The 22,375-nt window shown below is 36.9% G+C and overlaps 1 protein-coding gene across 11 annotated transcripts in view; it reads right to left on the bottom strand.

The window, feature by feature from the left end:
* Window positions 1-22,375, bottom strand: part of FAM120B (family with sequence similarity 120 member B) — a 54,015-nt gene that overhangs the window by 14,478 nt on the left and 17,162 nt on the right. For all 11 annotated transcript variants that reach the window (XM_005508621.3, XM_065057707.1, XM_065057706.1 and 8 more), the window contains 2 exons: window positions 19,847-20,019; window positions 15,790-15,882 (listed from right to left, as the gene is read on the bottom strand). In XM_005508621.3, coding sequence (XP_005508678.3) covers window positions 15,790-15,882; window positions 19,847-20,019 — 266 coding nt within the window. The remainder of the gene's footprint in view (window positions 1-15,789; window positions 15,883-19,846; window positions 20,020-22,375) is intronic.

Raw genomic sequence — 22,375 nt, 5'->3', positions numbered from 1 at the left:
GCATGCAGAAGAAAAGATGACCTAGAGATGATGATGCAGTCAAAAGATACCAGGCAGGATGGTCCAGAGCTCTCTTGGAAGAACAGCTTCTGCCTCTAGTGATTCCTGGAAAGGCATCAAGCTGGCCCTCAGGGCACTGACCCAACATGACACTCAGTACTTGAAATTCACCCAATACAGACAACTGAAGACAACCACTGATGTGCAGACAAATGCAGACAACACTAAGTTGAGCAATCGTTTAGAAAATGAAAGGCCCATCCTCCCCTGACTGTGACACTTCGTACTTGAGTAAGAGAGACCTTCTTCTCCTACCCCATTGAAATAAAAGTATCTTCAGCACGAGATCAGGCTATGGAGTTTCAGGAAGTTATTGCCTGCAGATGTAAGGTATCATTTTGCCAGCTGAGACTCACAACTACACGCACACTCATAGCCCTCTTGCTCTGGCAAGTAAAGCAGGTTTTCACAAAGCACTTACCAATGCCAAAAGGTACCTGAAAGAGAAACATCATTTAAATGAACTGGTATTGTTTCTACTAAAGTAGATTGTGAGTGTGCACACAACCAGATGTCATGAGAGATTCTTACAATGCCTTAAACAGATTGTTTCTGATCACCTGATCAAATCTTGAGACATGCTGAAAGAAATGAGTCCACATTATTACAAGCTTTAAAATGGAAACTGCTTGGTTTGTGACCACAAAGAAAGACTTCATGAGTGGGAACTACAAAGAGTAAGAACTGCTGGGAATCAGAACTCCCTTTTTTTTTGAGAACTAATCCAGCTGGGGAATTCTTTCAGAATTTATGCACCCTGGTCTCCCTTGCAACACAACAATAAATGGAACTAGAAATTACTTCAGTAAAATACTTTGGCAGGCACTTAATATAGGTAAAGTTTTGCTCTTAAGCTATACGGAAAGGGACATGTCAGGCTACAATTAGCAGCAGAGACCAAGAGTGACAGAAGCACACCAACCAGATGAATCAAACTTGGCCAAATTTGTATCAATATGATTTATGCCATCAATAGTCACTTTATTACAGATCTGTACAAAACCAGACTGAAATTTCCTGCCATACAAATCAGTATCTTGTCACTGAATTAACAGTGAGTACTGATAATGTCAAAAGATTTCATTGCTGAAAACAAACTTTCATGAAGAAGAATGAAAACAAGTATTTAAGCTGCTGGAAAGAAAACAGTAAATGCAGTCATCTGCAACAAGCAATTTCCTATCTTTTCATTTAACGGCTGTGTACTGTATAACTATTAATTCATACCTTTCTGTCATTTATTGACAAAGATGCTTTTACTGTCTTTTTTTAATGCCACTGGTACCAAGGATGTAAAACAGCTGTTAGAACAGATTACAAATATTATATGTGGATGTTGGATGCCATCTGGGCCATAAATCTTAAAATAAAGCTTTTGTATCTTTGTTTTACTCTGAAAACACTAAGTATATACCCAACACAAATATGTGATTAAATCAACTTTCTCCAGTGATGTTATTCAAGTTAGTGCAAAACAAATGCATACATATTTGCAGAACAAATTCCACAGGAGAATTTGAAAAAATTTGCTTTTGATGGTGATGTACAAAATAGTGAAATATAGAAGAAGACTTTGAGTGCTGTCTCAAGCTGGAGATCAGTGTAGTACAGTCATTGATGCTAACTCTTCCTTCCATCTAAGTGAGTATGAAGTCTGAGCCACCAACACATTCCTAGTTCTGCGCTTTTCAATTACAACTGAGATATACTGGTTAAAAGGATAAAATAATGTTGCCGGTGACAGGTTTTACAGGTGGAACACTTCACTGCCTAAGGATATCAAACCAGAACTTTCCTAAAGCACTAAAGTAATAGGGGCGAACGAGGGTAACGCTTGTCTTTTTTTAATGGAAATCAAGATTGGGAAGACGGAGGCAAGAACTATCAACAGTGATTTCTTTATTTTAATAAGACAGGAAATATATTCACTAGAGGGTAGTTTCTATTTTCCATATCTGGTGATGAAAAACAAAGAAAATGAAAGCACAGTAAGTCTATAACAATGAGCCCCTGCACATGGCAAACCACAGACTTGCTTTGCCATGGGAATGCTCACAACTGCTTGGTGTCTGCAATGCAAAGACGTCATGATGAGGAGAAGTGGAAAATTCCAAAAGAAAAGAAGGCCTGCCTTCCAGGGCATTACACCCTAGAGATTACTTCTTATTGGAAATTATGTCTGTTCTTTTTACTATTTTTATAAACTCAGGACCCCAGTGAATCATGCGAGATACACCCGCTGCTGCTACTCCTACCACCAGCTGATGAGATTTGTTGTGAGAGAGCTGGGGACTGCGTGAGAACGGCTCCTCCTGCACCAGCTGCCTGCGCTGTGCCCCCACTGCTGCTCCTGCCTGCACAGCTCCCCACCCGCTCAGCCTTTGGGGAAAAAGATTACATTTCCCATTTGCCAACATTAACTGAAGACCGAGAACTCAAAGCTCACAGTCCTCTAGTATCACTGCAGCAGACATTACTGATACTGTGCTTAGAAGGCCTGAGCTGAACTGGGGAAGCCCACTTGAAAGGAGCAAGAGAAGTGCTACCGTACCCACATCACTAATGCATAATGTTTTTTCCCAACAATGTGAGATATGTGTTTGCTAGAAGAGCCATCACCACAGACTTCTCTCATACCATGCCTTTTTCTTCTCTAGAAACACATGGCTTTAGTCTGTGGACCGCAAGTTTGGTCTGATCTCTGTGCTCACGTGCATCCTCACTGACTGCAGAAAGAGGCTGTGCAAGAAGGAAAGTCTTTGCTCACAGAGGCAGTTTGCAATCCAGACCCAGAGACTGCATATCCTCCTGAGGAGTTCTTTCTTACAGGAAGAAAAATACATGGATCTCATAAATGAAATGCAAATTTCCAGTTCAAATTATACCTGATTAAATAATAATAGTAAAAAATAGCCAGGATGTAAAATTACCTCTATGTTTTAAGGAAATACAGCTAGTCCTCTGAGTCTTCTTTGTGGATTCACAAGTTATTTTTTGACAGAGATGTAAACTCTATCTTGTGTACTTGGAAAGCTGTATTTTCAGGAACATACTTAAAAATCCCCATGACTACTTCACCGCTCTACTCTTTGGAGTTTAGAGGGTTCAAATTCTGTTAAAAGGATGAATAGGTCCTGCAACATGTGAAATGTAAGGGCAAGCATCTGAACATGCCAGATGTCAGCACACATAAATGAAGGCCAGAATCATACCCATCAGCAAAACTACCTCACTATCTTCATTTCTGGAAATGAAGGAGAAAGATGAGGATATGATAATAATTTTACATTTCTTTACTTGTGCTGCTTTACATGTCATCTGTATCTCAATCCACTAAATACTACATTTGAATTAAGAACTGGTTCCTTTAGTAGGATTTTTAATAATGTTCTGGTAACACACTTTAACAACCATCGATACAAGCTTTTTTCATTGAAACTTAGGTTAGAGTTGTTCTTATGCATTTTATTATTTTTTCTAGTATGTTGCCTTCTTCCTGTGGTTGAGCTGAATGTAGAAGATATGACTATGGCTAACATTTTAAAATACAAATTTAAAAATAAATAACTTCAAAATTACACAGTCGGGGTTTTTTTCCCTCCCTTCTTCTCCCTCCCCCCAAAACAACATACTTGTTTCTGTTATAAGGAGGAAAACTCAACACACAGTATTTACTAATTTCTAGTTAAAATTAATCAACTGGATAATAATAACTAAAACTCAGTGAAATTTGATCCAAGCAATACACTGCTAGAGTTCAAGTGAAGGTGATTAAAATCTGAGTACTTTACTAGTTTAACTGGTTCTTTTTAGATCTATTTGAAGTCAGTCAGGATATTGTCTGTATACTACTTACATTACCTCCTTCAAACCCACGTGTCTCTTAAATAATCAAATATTTAACCATAGGCAATTTGTGCCTGAGCAATAAAGGTAGCTGGTAGATCCTATCTCAGGAACTTGTCATTAAAACACTACGGCTTAGCTTTGCCAGGGAGAGGTAAGGCACATGGTGTTCCAAATAGAAACAGATGAACTGTCAAGTGATGATAACTTCACTAAAGTTAAATTCTCTGCAATGCAAAGTATCACTTAACAAAATATTTCAACCAAAAGACAGGAGTCCCTTCCTGAATTCCAGATCTCCCTGGCTTCAGCCATTACTATAAATTCTCAGTGGGAGTTGTCAAAAGATGTTGTAAACCCCGTGTACTAGAATGATATGCTCTGTTCTTGAGCAAAGATAACTTAAACTGGTGCAATGGTCGTATATTAAAGGAGTGTTATGCTACAGAGATGGGCTGGTCAAAAAGTGCATTTACAGTCAACTTTAAGCGATAGGCTGCTGGGAGTGTCATACCTCACCTGCTTCCTTGACCTGTCAAATAGAGGGGGGAGAGGAGCACCAGTATTTTGAAAACACGACTAAAGTTTATTCTGATAAAAGATTATGGCTTAAATTAAGCTCTTCCTGCTTAAACAAGGTGTGTGCAAAGGAAAATAGGGATTGAAGAGATCCTATGAGGGCATCTGCTAGGACAGAAACTAGAAAAACCAGTTTTTAAACACTTCTAAGGCTTCATGGTAAATATTTAGCAGTAAACAATCCAATTGTTTAGTGTTTATATATTGAGGAAAGTTTACTTACTGTGTTTTATCAGGAGTTTGATGTAAAATGATACCTCTCTGAGGAACAACATCGTTATTTACATTAAGCAAAAAACTCCAATGAAGTCAATCTACAAAAAGCTTCAAAGTTACTTTTACCTCTAAGCACCCTATGAAATAACAACAACAAAGTAATACTGCTAACCAGATAAAAATCTCATTCAGTTCCAAAAAGATTGCTTTTCATTTCTTGTTTCATTTTCAAAAATATCAGTGTTCAACAGAGCTCTTAATCCTTTCTACAAGAAAACCTAACACAAATGACATTTCTGTAATGATTAATATCACCATTTAAAAGCTTAGCCCCTTCAGGTTATTTGCACACAGTTATGTAATGGACAGCACACTAGCACTTGCAAAAAAAATTAAAATAACATTACTTTTCTTATTTTGGCCACAATTGCTTGACTCTGAGCTAAACAATTACTGGGCTAATGACAGTCCATAATACATGTGACAGTTACAGAACATTTACATAAACTTTTGAGTTACAGTCACCAGGCTAACCATCTGACTGTAGCCCAGCCAGCAGCCATATCCTTTCTGCAAAACTGAATGGATTCATGAGGGTTTTCATTTTTACTGTCTTAAATACATGCTCAAGTTTTTGGTGACATACTTCTCTTTGAGCTTCCTCACCTTTCTCTCACGTAGCTAATATTGGCTTACTTTGGTATTAAAATACATGTTATTTGTTTGAGACTCTGAAAACTCTTCTGATCACATTTTCTTTCTTTTTTTTTTCTCCATACTTTAGTCAGATGTTGTGGAATTATGAGATGGGGATGTATTGGTGCAACTAATAAAGTTTGTCCCTGATGGTGGACAAACTGCTGAGGTGCTCCTGGTGTGTCTGCACCAGGAACTGATGGGCTCTCAGGGTGTCAGTCACTCCCACCCGTATGTGCTGTCACTGGCACCTGAAAGGGTTCAGTAACTATCTGAAATTTTTTCCCGTACTTGTAGTAATGTCTCCCTCTCACATGAATGCCCTGGTAAAGTGATCTCGCATCAACGCTTCCTTTTGTTGGACAACTGAGATTGCCTTCCCCTTCTCCCCAGCTGTCTATTTAAAACAATCAGCAGTAACTTTTCTGAAAGACCCCTACATCCCTGTCAAACACAGCTGAAACTACCCAACACATTCAAAGTTATTAGGACACATAGAGAAAAGATTTTTAAAAATGTACAAAAGGTCAGTTCCCTCTCTTAGTTCCAGTAACTTTCCATTGTAAGCCTTCAAGGCCCAGACTTCTTCTAGTCTCTCACTTTCTGACACTCAGTATGTACTTCCGTATTCTACTATACACTGACTAGCTCCTTTATCGTGGCTTCATGTGCCACTACCCGCATCTTGACTACAGTCCCCATCTAAAATCCTTATCCATACCATACCCCAGCCCTTTCCCTTTGTTTTATCATAGAACCAGTCCACAGAACAAAGCTTTAGGAGTAAAAATTCTGCCATCAGCGCAACTGCTCGGCATAGTGTGCTTAGCTGCCTTTGTTGATGCAGCGTGTCCCTGCACAGCAGCAGACCATGCTGGCAACCGATGGCTTCTCAGGGTGCTGCTGGGTGGTGGTCTCTCTTGTGGACATTTTGTAGCATACTCTGAAACTGTTGCCATGGATTAAGAAAATCATTGTGACTACAAAGAAATTTTGATAGGTGGGAGTTCACTGCTAAAACCATCTAAGGCTTATTAGCCAAGCTTAAAAATCATTTTTTTTCTCTCCCCAGAGGCAGAGTAGAAGTTGAAGATGTATTTAATTGTCCTAATGCATGACCATTCCCTCTCAAGCTGTTTCGAGCATATACTTTGTAAGGCTATTTGCCTATATTTTACCTATTTGCCACTGAAATCAACAGAAAGACTAGTAAACGTCAGCAGAATTAGACTAGGCAAAATTGAGTACATTTGAAGCTGTACAGCTTCCAGAAACGTAACTACAACTGTTACTAATGTCATGTCTGGTATATAAGCTATTAAAAGAAAACTGTCATTGAACCTAGTATAGAAAATTCCAGAATAACAAATACTTTTTGCCAGTGCAATATAGTTGTGTTTTTTCTCCTAGGGTTTCGTTGTATTGCAAAGCAGTTGCACAAGAAGAATGTTGATACTATGGTTTACCTTATACAGTGATACGGTCTAAGGTAAACAGTTCTGGCTAAGGAATTTTCCAAGTGTTAAGTCCACAGGTTGAGGAAGAAAAGAAGATCCACTCGACTTTTAATTCACAACCATCCTGAAGTCCAAGACACACTGAACCATAAATCAACGCAGCAGTATCTCAGATGACCTATGAAAGGAACTGCCAACCTGCAGCTTGTGATCAGGTATGTTCAAGATACTAGAAAATGATTTGTAATTAAGCTGCAATAGAGTATCCACTTCTAGAATACCTGTTTATTTTGGGATGGTAAACTGCCATACGCAGCTTGAAAGCTGCTACCTTTTGGCACAAGAACATCAACACCATCCTGTAGTTTAGATGAACACAGTGAAATCAGAGAATCCTTGTTTGGTGCACACAGCTGTTGCATAAAGATGGTCTTCTGAGCTACTCAAGAACTGACCACAAATAATGGTTTTAAAGAAAATAACATCTCTTACGTGTAATATTCTACAATTTCTTGTATCAGCACTGTGTCAGAGCAAATTGAATATAAATAGGGAAACAGTTAACGTGAGAGTAACCTGGCCATTTTAAGAGGTGTACTTAACATGGAGAAGAACACCATTTAAAAGATAATGCAAACTCTGTAATAAGTCAAACTTTAGGATCTCAGCATTTCAGCCAGTATTGGACTCTGCAGGCACTTTGCTTATGAAATCAGTATTCACTGACATTCCAGCCTCAGGAACTGATCCACAGCCATTTTAAAACAAAAGGTACCTATTTTTTTTTTTTGGCACAAGGTGTTGTGCCAAAATAAACTTCCTGTAGAACCCACCATGCTTTAAGCCTCCTATAACTGCAAAATATTACTTGCCGTTGTTGCTGGACTGAAGTCTGCCTCTGTTGTATTGAAGTCTCAGCGTACAAATACAAAATACAACTGTACAATTTTGCTAAAAAGTAAATAACACTGAGAAAATTAAGGGATTTTTTTTCCAATAGTGTATCGGCATAGCTTTATTTTTATTAAATTCAGTAGTAAAGCTCTCACTGACTTAATAGAAACTTAGGGTACTTCAGTCCTAGCACAGAAATATTTTCCACAAAGATGTATTTCTGTATCCTATACACAAAAAGTAAATAGAAAACTATTGCTAAATAGGAAACGATACCTGAGTATGCATTGACTGCCTGTGTTAAAACCAATACATACATTATTTTGTATTTGGCAAGGAAATGAATGCCTCTTCTTTTAAATCCATCAGGGGAATAGACAGTAGCCTAGATGAATGCAATATACCTTTTCAGTTAATGTGCAAATGCTTCCTACTAGTGCTGGAGTGACACTAGACATGTGGGTTAGATTCCTAAACAATTAACTAAATCTCACCAAAAATAATTAGTTTTGTTTGGAGGTAACACACAATCACTGTAACACATCTGGTGTTTATTGTCCATGTGTGTGGTTTCCCCACTTGTAATACTGGGATAGAATTGTCTTAATGAGTGATGATATCTTGAGGTGCTAAGATATAATGCTGGTAAGGGATGTCATAATGTACACATACTATTTTTCTCTTAACACAGCTCCACTTCTTTATAAAAAGATCATTTAACCATGTCTCAGCTGTTGTTCAGTGAACATCAAATTAAATCATCCCAAAAATAAAGGTGAAGGGGAGTAGAATATACATGCACCATCAATATTAATGTTAAGGATATATTAAAAATTCACACTTATACATAACTTTTGGCTAAGGAACTTCTATTACTGAGACTACTGATGCAGGAGTGTTATAAGTAAGAAATAAAATATGAGAAAGAACTGAACAATTTGACCAAAGTCATAGAGGAAGCAACCGGACACCATCTTGACTTTTAACCCCTGGACAATGATAACATTGATCAAGAATACTCCTAAAAAGAAAGAGAACAAATCAGTTCTTGGTTAGCCTGGCTGTTTCTGATATCTTCAAGACAAACATTTCTACTAGTTATTTTAAAAATTCCAGTACCTCCTCCAAAGCACTGTAACCATATGCCTAAAGACTTGTTTTATCTTCTTTCTCCATCCAACTACAAATGGCTCGTTAGGTCATTTCAGAAAACATTTTTCCTCCTCCAAAGTTACACAGGGCCACCTGCTTCTCCAGGGAGAGCCCAGGCAGATGTGCAGCTTGCATTCCTGCTTGGGCGTGCCAAGGCCAGGTGGGCAGGTGCAGGCAGCCCTGAGCAGACCACAGGCAGGTGTGTGGGTGCCGGCATCTCCTGACGGGACCATCCTTGCCTGTCCCGGCTCCAGCCCCTGCGAGTCACCTGCCCCACACAGCTCAGCCCTTAGAGGCTACAGAGAGCGACCCCATCTATGCCAGTAAACACCAGGAAGTGAAAACTGGTTATCTCATGAGTAAACGTACACTTTGACCAGCACGAGCTTGGCAGGAAAATGTCAGTTGATACTAGAAATTATTATTCTCCTTGTCTGTAATAAGTTATCTCTGACTTTTTCAAAGCTGTCCGTTTGTTTAATATTTTGGGAGAGGTTTATTACTCTCACTACCAGTAACTACGGTTCACCTTCTGCAGACTTATTGAGCGCGGATTAAAAATTAACAGTAATTTTGTTATCTGAGTGTCTTTTACCTTAAACATCACTGAAAATTCTTTATGCTATACAAAGCCCAGAAGCAATTTATATCTGAATTTTTAATTTGAAACCTTGCTAATAAGCTGCATGACAGTAAAGGTGAAAACTCACAGAAAAGCAGAAAGAACTCATACAATTATGGAGAAAAATGCAAGATCGTTTTCCACAAAAAGGAATTTGCATCCTCTAGTTTAAGGCCCTTGCTCAAAATCTTGCTCAAGATTTTATTTGTAAGCAAACTATGTCCAACTAAATGAATGCATTTTTCTCAGAAGGTAGAAGAGCTGATCTAGTCATGCTGGGGTTTGTATTTGTGCCCCTGACACATCACAGAATTCACAGTTATGTGAATTCTTAAACTTGAGCTTATGTCAAATGCAAAAAAATGTTCAGGGAAACAGACTCAATGATCTTTGTGGGTCCCTTCCAACTCGTGACATTCTATGATTCTATGACTCTAATAATACTAATAAATACACCAAATTCGGCAAAGAAGAAAATAAGGGAGAGCAGGGCAGAACAGCAGTCTTGTCTGGAAGTTGAATACGTTAGCCTAAGAAAAAGGGCTTTTTATATGTTTATGAACAAACAGCAGCAAAGAAAGGTAAGGCCAGTTGTCCATGCAACAGGACCAAGAAAACTTGAATTTATTCAGAACTTCAAAAGATGATTATGAAAATAGCAATGGATTTAGAGATGGGACTTTCAAAAACCACTGTAAACAGTGACTTCAGCTCCTGAGATAGAACTGTATTTGCACTAATGCTTGATCCATGCAAATGCAACACTTCACTCTTGGTAACAGAATGGAGGAACCATGCCCACCACTTCGAAGTCCTTAGAGAAAACAGACTCTGTGGTACTGACCCAGTCAGGCAGGCCTGGGAGGCAAAAAGACAGATATTAAAGAAAAGCGAGTATAGAAACCTGAATATATTCACCCTTAATATACAGATTTAATACAAGCAGGTTCATCGGATGCAACTTTCTCTTGATTAATCCTGTAAATTTTTTTTTAATACTTGAAACCAAAACTAAGTTAGTTGCTGGAAGACTTGAACTGTTGCTATTTGGATTAGTTCATTGAAGGCTATCCTGAGGAAATGAGAAGAACGTATTTCTGAGGTTGAACAGGGACTGAACCAAACTCAGCTTGCAATCACATCACATACTGCTGCTTTTTGTTCCAGATTAGCCCAGAACACTGAGAAAACCTGAAGTCTGCAAATGAGAGAATAGGCTGGGAAGCAACGCCAAGATCAGTAAACCACCTCAATCCCCCCATTCCACATCCCCTGCCGGTTACACTCTCACCCGTCATTTTAAAACCACTTTTGACAGATTCAGATTTTGTGGGAATATAAAGCCCCAATTCAGTAAAGCATTTGGGAATGCACTCAAATTCCACTTTAGCTGATACCAACATACATCACAGAAGCAGGTCCTAAGTATGTAAGAGAGGTTTATCTTTGAGATCTTTACAATATTCTTACTTGTAATTTTATGTTTTCCTCAATCCAATTAGACTTCAAGCAAGTATTTATTAGGAAACAGTCACAGAGGCACAACAAACATACACACCCTGGGAGAGAAAGGAGTTTTTGTAAACAATTATATTTTGAAAAACATAGAAAGCTCATAAAGCCTGTTTGGAGTCTGTCTAAAAAGTATTGCATCTAATGGTGTTGACTAACGTAGCTTGGCTTGCCAAATAGGTCAGAAGACTGAAATTCTGGAATGTTCAGAATCTGGGTATGATTTACGCTTTTCTGTCCGCATAGCAAGGGAGAAAGAATACTGAGTTGAAAAATACAGAACAGATTTAGCAACATCCTTCTGAAATTTGCAGGACCTTAACCAAGATACCTACACACTACTCTAAAACATACTGCTTTTTTTGTATGCATGTGGCTAAGTATGCCTCAGGAAAATATGTGTAAATATATGTGTAAAATTGTTATAATACTATTACCAAGCTAATTCTTTTCCCATGACACTGTACAAAAGCAGATATTCTTGCTAAAGCTACTTCTGCCTGTCAAACTAGTTAACTAGTTTGCTGAGTATTTTTTTCATTATTATTCCAAAAGCTAATTAAGGAATACTTCATATGTATTTTGTGAAAGTTCATTTGCAATCAAATTGCAACGACTCTCTGGAGCTTATAATTTAAGATCTAAAATGACTGTGCTCATTTTGTATCCGTAATACTTTTAAAATAACTGAAAGCACTTAAAAATTGCAGGAATACACTTCAGTGTTTGACTTTCTTATACCTCATACACAGCCAAACTGTTCCTTTTACAAGTGGCACAAAAGATGTAATTAACTCCAAAGCAGATATTCTGGCACAACTGGATATTTTACGGCAAAGCTATAAAGAGCTTGCAAATACCATGAATTCCAGTAGTTAAGGGATGTGTTTGTCCACCCGTGCATCTGCTACTAACTTTGAGTTCATGCTTTCTGACACACATTTCATTTAAAAAAGCATTTAGCAGGACCCAAATTCAATCTACCAATTTCTAGGTGTATTTCCTTTTTAACCATTTTTTTCTGTCTCATCTCTGGCTACACCGTTCAGAAATGATGCGGTTCACAACTTTCCACCTGCAATACAATTTTTTCATATATTTGTATATTGAGAGAAATCTTAGAAGAAACGTATTTCTGTCTATAATTCACTAGGGCCTTTCCTGTTTGGGCAGTATTTTGCATGTATTACAGGTGAGAAATGATCTCTAACTGCACTTGTAAACAATCAGGGCCAGCACAACATAAGAAGCAAGACTGCAAGCCTGACTGCTGGTGCCTCTTTTTCTCTACAATGGCCTCCAAGTCAGACTGAGGGCTTTCTGGGCTTTTTGCCAAAACCGCACACTGGATTAAAATAGAAAGCAGGGAAACAGGCAACCTGGGGTCCAAAATTTAATTCTGACCTTATGTATAAGCTCTATGGGAGGCTTGGGCAAAGCAGAATGTTAATCTATAATAAAAGGAAGAGTACAAGAAAACTAGAAAAAACTTTGAGAAAAAGAACATATAAAATCTCTTTTCTCTATCGTGAGTAGATTTTGGTATTTTGAAAAATAATTAAATCTTCATGTATAAACGTTAAGTTATTCTCAGAAAGTAACTATTTACTGTGCATTTTAGTTACATGTCCCCAGACCACTTTCTTTCAGTATGAGAAAAACTACATTTTTTATGGCTTTAACCCACTTTATTCCAACCATGGACATTTCTGCTTCATAAATGTGTGGGTTTATGGATCTCATTAACTATGAAATAGGGATAGCATACTAGAAAGCAGATTTCAAAGTGAAGGCTGAAAAGACCTCTTCATCCTATGAAAAGAACAGGCTCTATTTACATTTTCTCTCATACTTTACATTGGTAATTTTCTTATTTGCTAACATACTCTTGCAGAAACAGAGCAATTGCTTTTTATCAAATCAGTGTTCTTCACAGAATTGTTTACAATGAGTAGACATGTTTTCTACATTTAAAATAGTAATAGAGTGTTAAGTCCAAAATCGCAAATGAGCAAACATTTTCATTAAAATTTTCAGATGGTAAGTGAGCTTAACACAACTTCCTTGAAAGTTCTATTATTAAGTTGTTTCTAGGGATTGTGTTTAACTTCTCATTGGAGAATAACAGTATGGTAGACAGATTACGCTCTGTTCCTCTGTCTTCCCACTATAAACCCCATATTTTAATTAGCTATGTACTAATGTGAACCATTGCACTTGGATCCCCTGATTTTAAATACAAATACCTAGAAAATTAAGCTATTAAATACCTGTTGATAACCTGTTGAAAACTATCTAATAAAAGAACTTAACAGCATAACTCATTTTTGTAAAACTATTAAATAAACATAATAATGAGTAAAACCAGTTCAAGCTATTCTGAGATGGAATCTTGAAAATGAGATATTTGAATTACAATGCTTGCTTTATTCATCATTATTTTTAGAATATTTATATAAGATATTCTACTAGTTTAGTCTCCTGCCCTTTTGAGAAAAAAATCACAGGACATTCTTAAGTTCACCTACACACCACATTTTAAAAGCACAGCAACAGACAATTTTTCACTGTTCCTGTGAAGTGAGATTAACCTCATATGATTCTGCAAACTGATCCTGTTGCTACCACAAAATTACAGGTGGCTTATACATGAAGAAAAAAAAAAGTATTTTAGTGGCAATTAATACAACATAACATCACGTCTTCATACAGCTTGACAAGTCAGAGATACACAATATACCAAGAAAGAGCAACTGTTTTCCATTGGGAGATCCAAGACATTGAAACATAGGAAGGGAGGTTAATTTGAAGGTAACGGGAAAGTTTTGAAACTGTTACTTCCCTATTCACAACCTCGTAAGGGAAAGAGGCCAAAATCTTCCCTGACTGTTCTCTTCAGAGGGATTTGTTCTGGCTCAAACTACTACCAAAGGCGCTACTGTGAATTTCAATAGAATAAGACAAGCAAGTGTTCTACAAAATAGCCTGATACAACAATTTCAACTGCATTATATGAATCTTTTGTTGGTTTTTAGCAGAGCAGAAGGCATTCTGTGTCACTGCAAGAAGTGCTTACACAAGCAGCAGAGTGATGTAACTTTGGGAGGTACCTGCCAATAGCCTGGGTAAGTCAATTCAAACATCATACTGTCGGCTTCACAAAGTGACACAGGGATGTATGACACAGTGTCAGACCAGCTGCATCCTTCATATACTTCTATATCAACAATGTAAGAGCCGACAGCATCTGTTCTGCCATAAGCTTTGTGGGAAAGTTACAAAATGTTGTGAACTACTTGGAATTAGTAGAATGACTGCTGGTAAGCAGTGTGCATTGATTAATATTATGCATTTGGATGCAACACCCAGATTTATAATTTCATAGAATCACAACATAAATGAATCACATAAAGTTATCTAATTCAAACAGAATGAATCTCCAAGCACTTTAGAAACTTGAATAATACCTGCAAGTGCACTTATAAACAAATTGTTTCACCACTTCCTGCTTATGCTTGGCTTCCTTTATGCTTTTACTCAATGGCTTCCACAACAGACTTGATAAAATAACGATACTCTCAACACTCACTATGTGCAATAATTTCTTCAACACAAAAATAAATCCCACGTTTTTGTTGTTTTCCATACTGCCTTCACCTCATTGCTTCTTTTTGTTACACAGATCTAACACTTGATCAGCTGCAAAGCAAATTTGTGATGATTTTGGAAAAAAATGACAGGAGACGTGACTTTATCTGTTATAATGAATCAAATCATGAAACTGGAATCACACAAGTTTTGTTATTTTGGTCCCTGTGCACTAGAAACCAATGGATAGTACCAGAAGTGCTTGATTTATGTTGCTATTGGCAAAAAGTACTTTTAAAACTCCAACATGAACTGTTCAAAGCAACAAAGAATTTATTGGAAATACAAGCAAGATTTTCATAATTAAGATACATTAAGGTTCTAATCATTTCTAACTCTTTCCGTCTTAAGAAAAGCCACAACTCTAACAGGCACTGATGTGCAGCTGGTGCTGTACACTGCTAATACTTGGAATAGAATCCCAACCTATGAGATTGAAAATACTCTTGTATAATTAGACATTCAAGAAGAACCGTTTAGATGGTTCTGCTGTAATAACATCTAGGAACTTGCTTTTCCACATGGATTAAACAAGATAGAAAAGGAAAAAAAAACCAAACCAAAACAAAACAGATTTGCACCAAAAACTCCTCAATAATTACAGAACAGAGTGATCCAAAAGGTCTTCACTCCAGTGGACCATGTTAGGTAACAAGACATTGTTTTTTGTAAGGTTTATGTTATGTTCATGTTCTCCCACAAGTAGTAATACCAAACTTTATTTAATGTAGTTATTTTCATAAAATTTATGTCCCAGAACACTATCCTCCTCAGGTAAAAAGGACGAAGCAATTTTGCAAGACAGAATTCATCATTACAAATTTTCCATCAGCTGAAGCCTAGAAGCCAAATCAGGAAGAAATCTGAGAGTAATTTGCTCACCCTAGGACTGCAATCACTAGAAAATGTCCTTCCTATTTTATGTTTTTTATGCCATTAACAAATGTAAGTATTCACATGAACTGTAACACATCAAAAGCTTATATATTTACCATGACCCTCAGTTCCTATATCTGAAAAAACTTTATGTAGAAGAATTTTCTCGAAAAACATTTATCCCAAAGTTACCATGAACATTGTATGTTACTCAATTATTCCAGTCCATACCTGCAAACCTGCCAGTTGAGCAGCTGACTTCCCTTTGAGGCAGAGAATGAGTGCCACAAATGCATTTAAGTCCTCCAGAGAGAGGCTACTGACCTAAAATAGATGAAAAAAAAAATCAGATTATCTGAAGGCTCTGAAGAGAAACTTCCTGAAAATTGGCTCCTCTTGCTCAAGCACATCAACCTTAAATCAATGACCTCATAAAATTATGACCACCATGAATGCATCATTGACACTTGCAGGGAACAAAATACTTACTTTCACAATTTTAGTGCATAGCCCATACCCGTGTATAGTGTGTATACATGGTTTTCCACACACCAAACAAAATGCCCACCCTTCGTGTATTCCTGTCTCCTCTCCCTTGGAGTTTCTTAACAATAGGAAATTTCTTCAACTCTGTAACACCGAGCACAGCAAAAAATTGAGATTTAAAAAAAAAAAAAATAAATTGCTTTATAATCAAGACCCAGAACAAAAACCACCACAATGAGCCACAAGTGTGATGATCATTAGGATGACCTTCAAATGCTGACATGGTTATCTGTCAGAAACTTTAAAAATAATCTAAAATATTTCAATGGCCTTTTATAAACCAAATTTCAGGATTTTACAAAACATGTTTGGATTCTTTTAGTATTTGACATTACAAGTTAAAGTGGGAAGAACTCAAAACTATAAGAAAACTGAAACTAAAATGTTCATGTGGGAAAACATAAAGGAAAATTCTAAATTAATGTAACAGTTCACTCTAATACTTCTATCAGAAAAGGGAGAATGGGGGCATTTACTGTTGTGAAAAAGTATTCTGAGCTTCTATAGAGGAACATGGTCAGCTCAGGAGCAAGACAGAGCCTTTACACCAGCTGGGTGCTTCACTGACAGTACGAGTCCACTTGTTTCCTCTTGTAAGAACACTACAGACTATACATGTGCACCAACACCAAATATCTGTTACAAATATTGAAGTTATAAAGAGGGCTCTGAGTGAGATCCATAAAGCATTACAATTATTTATCAGTGTGAACTCGAGGGAAGGTTTCTCTTGCAAAGCGTGGAAATACGGGTTGTGGGCTTACAGTACAGTTAAAAGGCTGCCTAAAACTCCACATGCCCTGAAAACCAAGCTGTTAAAAGAAAGGGAATGTTGTGTATATCCCATTTCAATCTCTTAAGAGTTTCTATTAAGGCTATTGCAAATCAAAAAGTGACAGAAAAAATGAAGCACAGAAAAATTAACAAAAAAAGTATTGATGTAAATCAACAGGAACTGAAAAAAAAACAAAAACAAACCACCAAGAAGCCATCTACAATTACTTCATTCATTTATTTGCTCAGAACGACTAACCCATTCTTTCATCCTCAAGATAAAAAATTATTCAACCACAACTGAGATTTTTTTTGATCAGACCTTGCTGCTTATCCCACTGTAAAATACTTTGCCCTCCATGACTCTATTAAAACTTGCATAACACAAGTATGTTAGGGGGATCAGAAATGTTTTAAGCTTTCAAAATACTCCTTGGTATTCATTAACTCCACCTGGCTGCTAAGATCTGATAAAGGCCCTACTTTACTCTGTGTCAACTTTGTACAGATGGCAACAAGAGAGGTTTACTAAACCTGGACATTTTATACATTACAGTAACAGAAAAAGTTAATTTCAACCACAAAACAATTCTTAATACTTGCAAATTTTGTCTTAAGAAAAGTCAAAGATTGCTTGCAAGTGCAACAGCATAGAAATCCCCCCAATAGAGGGAATCAGTCAAAAAGCTGATGAATGTCAAAACATTTCTTTAGACAAATATGTTATTCAGTAACCGAACTTGGTGAGTTATCACACTTCCATTGCCAGATTTCTTCCAAAACTGTAAGAGCTTGAAAGAGGAATTTCCCCTTTCGTTGGAGGCTCCACAGTTTGATACACAAACTCATTCGCTCCTTTCCCTAACTTTAAAGACACTTCTATTATTTTGTATTTTTTGACTATTTTTGTTCTTAATTTGGAGAGTATTTGAAAAGTACCCTCACTGAAAAAAAAAAATACTCTTCAAAGTGACACTTGCTTTATATAGTTCAGATTTGCTTACTGGATTTTTAAAAAAGGGAAAAAAAAAAGCATCTGAAATTTTCATTAAACACTTGCACATAAATGTTGAGGAAGCCAGGTGGGTTGGCCAGTATGCTGGTTCCTGCAAAAACCATTAGATTAAATGATAAGTAATGACATTTTTAAGAAGTTTATTTCTCCCTCATATGAGCTGAAGAAAAAGATGTTAGCGTGCTTCAAGGCAACTTACAATCACTCAACTTAAACCACCTTTGGGTTAACAATCCACCTTCCCTCTCGAATGCAAATATAAGACTGAAGTGTAAAGTAAAGAGAAGAATTAGGCCACAGTGAGACAAGCATTGTTTTCTCAACTATAAAACAAATGGATGCAGTACAGCCAGCTCAAAGCATGACTGCTGACACTCTCATGTTTTCTTCTCAAACACCCCAAGAAACAAATGGACAATATCAGAGAACTAACCAAAGTTTAAAACAACTCAGCAGTGAAAAACATTTTAATCCAAATCAATTTCCTAGTCTTTCACAGGGTAGACTGTATCACTGCAACTCAAGAGAATCAAGAAAATGGGAAAATGGGACAGGTGTTGAGAAACTGGTACTGCCGTAAAAAATCTTAAATCAAACTAAGCCCTTTGCATGATCTCTCAATATATTATTCTCATTGAAAACACGGGCTGCAAAACTGTTTTCATGTCTGTTTTTTTTGCATTAGTGAAAACACGGGCTGCAAAACTGTTTTCATGTCTGGTTTTTTTGCATTAGCCATTGATTACCAAGTTCTGAAAACCATATCCTTAACAAGCCTTTTTTTTTTTTTAAAATCAATATTTATTAATAGGCTCAGTAAATTCACATTTCTGTAGGTGTTGTGTCCCATTATTCCTCTACTTTATGCCACTAAAGAAACACTTCTCAAATAATTCAGTAATTGTGCTATGAAAGGGTGTACAGGATAGCACAATAAATACAGAAAATAGTGCAAATAGATAAATAAGTGAACCAGTGATTTCATATCCAAGCATGAAAAACACTCAAAATACATTTAAAGCTAAGTACATGATATGTATTTTGCTGAACTGAATCCACGAAGCATGAAATTATGTTCAGTGAGTTTCATCTCCAAAAAGCTTTCCATTTATATTCTGCTGTACAGAAATTAAAGAAAAATAAATAAATATATAGATCATTTGTATAATTCCCATATGTCCTTCGTCAATGCATCATTTAAATTTAAGCAAACATATATGAAGCAAAAAGAAGGGAAAAGTCAGGGAGAACTTGTTTTCCTATATCACACATCAGTACATATCTGTTATTGAGGAAACTGAAATCTGAAAAAGCAAAAGAAAAGATAAAATGTAGTCCAGTGTAAGTAAAAGTGCAAAAGAGCTTATGAGATTAGATAAAGGCATTATAATTTTCTCATCCTCAAAGAGGAAAACCTGCTTGTGAGATCAGTATTTGAAAGGCAGCAAGTACAGACAATATATTAAATACCTAAGAGAAATGTAAATAATGAAGTAATATTGTATTTAATCTTATATTCCTTTTTATTACAATTAAGGTAGTCTGCAGGCTGCCAAATGTTTGGAATTATAACAGAACTGCTACCTAATGATCACCTATAACTCAGAATTCAATGAGCAGAGTCAAATCCTCAATTCTGCCTTGAAACTGAGTAGATTGACAAAATGGTGTGAAAAAGTAGGAGAGCTGACTAAATATTTATATTGTGTGTTTGAACAGCCTGCATAGTCACCTGAGGGAATGTCTTCTTTTGACAACACAAAGGAAACACAAAAAGGGACACTTTAATTTGCAAACAGGCCACAAAAAGTGGTGGAAATCCCTCAGTTTACACTGTCTCTATTAAAATGCTCAGGGGGCTTTGTCATGGGCATGGGCTAGAAATAAACAGTTTATTAGTCAATCACATCTATCATGGCTGACAGCTGAAGAAAAAGCAAGTGTCTCAGTTACCTGCATCATAAGATAGGCCAGCAAGCAGCAGAATGCTGCAACAGGTGCTTCTAGAGCTTGAAGCTCTTCCATTTCATCCTGAAGGTGAAAGCATGCCAGAAATGTTCTATACCGTTGCTTTTCCACGTCAGGTCCTTTGGCAAACCACAGTGTCTTCAAACTAGGTGTTCCACCTGCAAAAGCAACCCATTATTTTATCTTGGCAGCAATGACATAAAACATGCCTTCCTCATTACAATCCAAAAGGAAACAATTGATCTGCTCTTGGCGCCTGCAAGAACCACAGAGTTGAAAATGAAATGTATTTGACAAAATCTGGCATTTGGAAAATAAATTTTTTTAAAAAAGGCCTGTAATTTAAACAAATTGTGTTGAATAGAGGCACATTTAAGCACAGTGGCCTAAATTCAATTGTTACAACACCACAGACAGCTTTCAGACATCAGGCTTTTAACCTCTGCAGGAGTAGTTTGCCTACAAGTACGTCCTTTCCCATGGGGATCCATAGCATTGAGTGCGGTCAGCTCCATCATAAAAGAGCTAACCAGCAGAAAACAACTATATCTATTTCTGCTTTCTCTCTCCTAATGCTGGCGTACCAGGGTTCCTTGAGGGATCCTTGCATTACCTGGTCTAATGAACAAACTGGTCACCTCTGCTATTGGCTGGCGAACACACATTCTCCACAAAACACTGTGCTGGTATGACTCCTCTGCAGCAGGTCCACCAGCAAGTCTGGGAACAAAAATCAAGGCTATCTGGTATTTTGCAGTTCCTTGGCCACTGTATGAAACACTGCTGCACACACACAAACACACACACCTGTCAGCAGTTATGTATAGTGTATCTTTCCAGGCTTTCTATAGTATCATTCACCCTGGTCTCTAAAGCCTTAACATTTACCTCATGTTGCCATCTCCCAACTTGTGACACGTGAACTAATGTAAAATTTGTTCCCCATTTAAATTACATTAAATCCATTATCAAAATAAACACTAATGAAATAACAGCACAGCTAACTGGTTATGCCTGAGAATCCCAATTAAAGACAGAACTCTCCCATAAAGTACTGCTGCTTCTGTAGTTAAATAAAATGAGGTGTGAATTATAAATGTGGACTAATTAAGCTACATTTGGTAACACCTTTTCTTTTTTGTGTGACATGCAGCAACTGCAGTCCAGTTAGGAACACTTGGTGGTAATAAATGGTTAAAGTGACAAGGTGCTGAAATCTACATAGACAATGTTTATTTAGTCAGGAAAGCCCATTAACCAAATGGTACTAACTCGTTAGAGAGGGGGAAAAGAAGCTGGTATTTTCTTTCTTCATCTCCCTGATGGATGTTTCTTTTACTATTTTTAAGACTAAGTCTCTCATCAAACATTTTAACCATGTAAAGATCTACCATCATACAATCTGTAAGTTTTTAACTGGATTTTGTAGGGAAATATATATATATTAAGAAAAAAATACCAGTTGCTTATTTGGAGGTAGAAAAGCAGGTTAGTGATAACACAAATACTGGCAGCAAGAGGGCCAGTACAGACAGCACGACAAGGCTCAGATTACTGGTTTTGATACTGGTAATTGCTGCCTTAAGAAAAGTCAGCAGAGACTTTTCTAAGAAAAGCAAATATAACATGCATAAAACCAAAACAAAGCCAACATTTCCTACCAAGGCTAAGCAACTTTAATGTGCAAGACAATTTTAACAGGAAAACTATTTTACTCAAATAGTTTTGATGGTTTCTGCTTTCCAGAAGGTTCCAAATCAGCTGCATACGAAGAGATAGGCCAAGAATGTGTTAAAGGAAAGTACTCCTTTCATCTGTACTTTTTTTTCTTTAATTAATTGCATCCAGGGGTATACCTAATAATAGAAATCCTTCTTTCTTCAGACTAAACCCATGAAACTACATCAATAATCAAGATTTCATATCTATATTGAGAGAGCTCAACAAAAAATTCAAGACATCTCTTCCATAAATAGTTTCTTATACTTTCAGAAACAACATCTACTTGCGCCTGGGAAAAAGAGGTACTGATGAATTATGAGTTATTCACTCTGGGAAAGAAAACTTGACGCTATCTCCTTTTGGAACATACCAACCAACAGCATTATTTTTCAGAAAAGATCTCTTCTGCAAGTAATTACATTCCATGTAATACCAAAGAGCGAGCCATTATATTAACCCTTAAATGAAAGATAAGTAAAACAAAGAAACAAAGACACTGAAGTTTAAGGACTCTCCCATCATGCGCAGCCAACAACAGAGCCAAGATTCACATACAACAGGCCCTCCAAACTGTTACATCCTCACTACATACTTTACAGCATTAGAAAACATTCCTGAAAGAGAGAAATTTACTTGGGCAGGGAGGAGATACATTTTGCTTTCTGAACACATTTAAATATTTACTAAATTAACATTAAAAAAACAACCAAACAAAATAATAACAAACAACAACAACTGAGTAACAAAATGGAAACAGAGCAAAACATACTTAGATATACATAATTGATACTT

The sequence above is a fragment of the Columba livia genome, chromosome 3, assembly GCF_036013475.1.
Source record: "Columba livia isolate bColLiv1 breed racing homer chromosome 3, bColLiv1.pat.W.v2, whole genome shotgun sequence".
In the NCBI taxonomy this organism is placed as follows: domain Eukaryota; kingdom Metazoa; phylum Chordata; class Aves; order Columbiformes; family Columbidae; genus Columba; species Columba livia.
This window is presented reverse-complemented; position numbering and strand designations above follow the sequence as displayed.